The sequence below is a fragment of the Phalaenopsis equestris genome, unplaced genomic scaffold (genome assembly GCF_001263595.1).
Source record: "Phalaenopsis equestris unplaced genomic scaffold, ASM126359v1 Scaffold000139, whole genome shotgun sequence".
NCBI classification, from domain to species: Eukaryota; Viridiplantae; Streptophyta; class Magnoliopsida; order Asparagales; family Orchidaceae; genus Phalaenopsis; species Phalaenopsis equestris.
The window spans coordinates 95,225-99,206 of record NW_018164581.1 but is presented as its reverse complement, the minus strand read 5'-3'; the positions used below and the strand labels follow the sequence as shown (position 1 = coordinate 99,206).

Below are 3,982 nucleotides of genomic sequence, written 5' to 3'. Positions count from 1 at the left end.
CGCCTTTATAGAGGCGTTACCCGACGACACTTCTCAAACTCCCCCCGAGACCTGACAACTTGTGCAATCCCTCCCAAGGGATGACAACATAGGCTATTCCTTGCACCTTCATAAATTGGATAAATGGCTGCAACAAAAACACACTGTCATGCATCATTTTCAGATGGGAGCTCCAGGATTGCTTCAAAATTGCTAATCGTAAATCATAAGGCTGCTCACTGTCACCTTTCCTTTTCACTCTTATTGTGGACAACTTCTATTGCGTGATAGCTTTACACTACAATAATTATGGGAAATTTAAGGCCATCAGCTTTTCAGAATTTTTGAGCTGTAATAACAATTTTATTTATCATTAGTCAGTTTCATGTATTGAGATATACTGGCAGTTAATTTTTTAAATTTTTTATCAAAAAACCACAATTTAAATCATTTTCTTTTAAATTTATAGAGTAAAAGTAAAATTTTTGAATTAAAAATTTTACAGAATTAACTAATTAATTCTGATGATTAGCTTGAAAATATAAACTTGAAAGATAACTAAATTCTCAAACTTTCCTGATTGGAGGAGTAGGAAAAACTCTCCCCTTGAAGATATTTTATAGTCCTTACTATTTCTCCCTTCTCCTCCATCATTAAATACCTTAGCCGCCCCCACATCCCTCTAAATTGCTCCATCCCTCTCTCCTAAAATGCTGACCCCATTACACATAGCTTACAACAATAGTCACCATCAGTACTCTGCATAACAAATAGACATTTTGATGTGTTGCTCCCCACTTTTTATTTTACTTCTATTATCCTTCCCTCTCCGATTCCAAGTTGCAGCAAGAAGAAACCATGGAGGAGGCCCTCAAGTCCATGTCCATGGACTACCTCAACCTCCTTATCAACGGACAAGCTTTCAGCGATGTTACCTTCAGCGTAGAAGGCCGCTTCGTTCACGCCCACCGATGCATCCTCGCCGCCCGTAGCCTCTTCTTCCGCCGCTTTTTCTGCGGCTCAGATCCATCTCAAGGTCTCCACCTCCTCCTCGACAACCACCACCACTACCGGTCAAGCCGAGCGGTTTCCTCAACCTCACCGGCCTCGCCGAGAGGGGGAGGAGGTGGTGGTGCTGTGATCCCAGTAACATCAGTCAGCTATGAGGTATTCCTTCTGCTGCTTCAATTCCTCTATAGCGGTCAGGTGTCACTCGTGCCGCCGAAGCACGAACCCCGACCCAATTGTGGGGATCGTGGATGTTGGCATACGCACTGTTCTTCTGCAATTGATCTGGCTCTTGATACTCTTGCTGCCGCTCGATCCTTCGGTGTTGATCAGCTCGCGCTTCTGACTCAGGTAATTAAGAGTTTCCATGCATTATGTGTGGTAGAAGGCTAGCTAGACCTTCAATTATTTGCATCATTTGTTAGTTTCCTCTATCACTCTCTCTCTTTCTTTATTGAAACCGTATATCTTTGTTTGCTGCGGCCAGTCAGAAGAAGCAGCGCTGCAGCTGCTTTCTTCTGTTTTTTTGGTTCACATTCAGTGTTTTTCTCTTCTTAGTTTTGTTTCATGATTTCCATGACTCAATTAGTGGCGATTACTCTAAATTTCTTAAATTTAGGACATCTTTTCGATTAGTTGCACGATCTATCACATCTGAATCGTAAATTAAGGTTTTTAATTGACATGCAGCAATCCCAATTTCTAGGGCTTGGAGCCATTCTTTTCCCCCCCCCCCACAGTTTCTTCCATATTTCAGTGCTTACATTTCCGATGCTTCGCCTAATTCTAAACCCTAATTTCGGCTCCCAGCAACCGTTCACCTCAAGTAACAAGCGTCCTCATTTGTTTCATTCGATGAAATTTCACTGTGTTGAATCTAGTATCCAATTTAAACCACAAAGTCAATGCCTTTTCGTACTCTTGACATTCCTGTTCGCGTCACATACGCATATTCTGTATGAGAAAATCACACCACCTGAAAAAGTTATAAAAATTTGTTCATTTAATTATCTCCTTTTTACATCATTTCAATTTTCATATTACTTTCATCTCCCTTTATGAGTTAAAGCAAGCATTCCCTCTTCCCCCATGTCTTTTCATCTAATCCAAATTGCTGAATTGAATTGACTGTATTTTTCCTTCTTTAGTATACATCATCTGCATATAAATTAGTTGACAATACAGAAACAGCTTGAAGGCATTGTGGAGAAAGCATCAATCGAAGATGTAATGAGAGTTCTACTTGCATCACGAAAGCAAGAGCTCCATCATCTATGGAACACCTGCTCCCACCTCGTATCAAAATCCGGCCTCACCCCCGAAGTCTTAGCCAAACATCTACCCATCGACGTCGTCACCAAGATCGAAGAACTCAGACTCAAATCCTCCCTCGCTTGCCGCTCCACCTTCCTCCCCCCCCTAAACATCGCCTCCGAATCAGAAGACCATCACAACAAGATCCGTCGGATGAGACGTGCGCTCGATTCATCCGACGTTGAGCTCGTCAAGCTCATGGTCATGGGGGAAGGCCTCAATCTCGACGATTCCCTCGCCCTTCACTATGCCGTCCAGAACTGCACTCGAGAGGTCGTGAAGGCATTGCTAGAGCTCGGAGCTGCCGATGTCAACTGCCCCGCAGGCCCGACTGGCAAGACGCCGCTACACATTGCGGCTGAGATGGTGTGTCCCGACATGGTGGCAGTGTTGTTAGACCATCACGCCGACCCAAATGTTCGGACAATCGAAGGGATCACGCCGCTCGATATTCTTCGCTCCCTCACTTCTGACTTTCTGTTCAAAGGGGCCATACCAGGGCTCACGCATATCGAGCCCAATAAGCTGAGGCTATGTCTCGAGCTCGTGCAATCGGCGGCCATGGTGCTTTCTAGAGAGGAGGCGGCTGCGGCCGCCGCCGGCCGCCACCAACGGTAATGTGGATTCACGGATGGTGTATCTGAACCTTGGAATGGCGGCGGCGGCTAGGCTTGATTGTGATAGTAATAGTAGTCGGTCTCAAGGGAGCAGTGGAGGTATCGGGCCTTCTTCTTTGTATTCGCAGCATGAGCACTTTCCATAGCGCCCTACAATTTCATGTTGCAGGGAGAAAAAAAAAAAAAAAACTATGATCTCTCTTTCTATTTGACATTTTGTCTCACTTGTCTATGGTCTATATATTTTACTTTGGCTTATATATCTTTGTTGTTGTGGTTGTTTCAATCATTTTATCTGTATTTTTTGGAAAGAAAAGATATCGGTAATATAGACTGAAGTTGTAGCAGTGCTCTCTGAAATTTTAGTGCGTTTGTTTGCTGTGTTTGTGTATGTGTTTATTTGATGAGTGCTCCGCTCCTTCGGCAAACGTTAGGTATCATTGGTCAGGATTCTTGTTTATTGGTATGTACTGAGATACTGTAATCACCACATTATTATCACATATAAATTGCTTTAGATTAGCCTATGGTAATGTGCATGGGTTGCAATAAGGCTAATTCTTAATTTTCAGACCGTTTTTCAGCTAAATATTTTGCAAAGCCATTTTATCTTGCAGTCATACTTGAATCTTGAGACAAACTAATTGAATCAATGTGATATATGTTTTTCTAAATAAAATAAATATGATGTTCCATATTAATTTATTGTAATTATATTATAGTGTGATTGTAAAATAGTAATCTGTGGTTGTTAGAAAATATGGAAGATAATTTGTCACTGTATAGTGCGAGGACTGTTTTATATATATATATATATATATAAGTTTATAAAGATTTTCATATGTGTAAATTTAATATAGGAAATAATCATGCTGATCGATGACTTCGACAACAATATTCAAAAATTTTAGTAGTGAATTGTCCTCCATGGAACCTGCAGCCATTTATATGACTGGTCAATTAGCTATTTACAGAAATATTTTCCCAAAAAATGAGGCTAAAACATAGGGAAATGAATGTCAAGTCTATAAATTTTAGCTTGTTAACGGTCATAATGTGAAAAA

The 3,982-nt window shown here is 41.3% G+C and overlaps 1 protein-coding gene across 1 annotated transcript; it reads left to right on the top strand.

Annotated features, from left to right (window-relative positions):
- The first annotated feature begins 669 nt into the window (after positions 1-669).
- On the top strand, positions 670-3,108 carry LOC110021687 (BTB/POZ domain and ankyrin repeat-containing protein NPR5-like). Its single transcript, XM_020720279.1, is given in 3 exon segments — positions 670-1,338; positions 2,173-2,891; positions 2,893-3,108. Coding segments are annotated over 3 exon segments (1,392 nt in total). The 5' UTR covers positions 670-837; the 3' UTR covers positions 3,065-3,108.
- Positions 3,109-3,982: the final 874 nt, after the last annotated feature.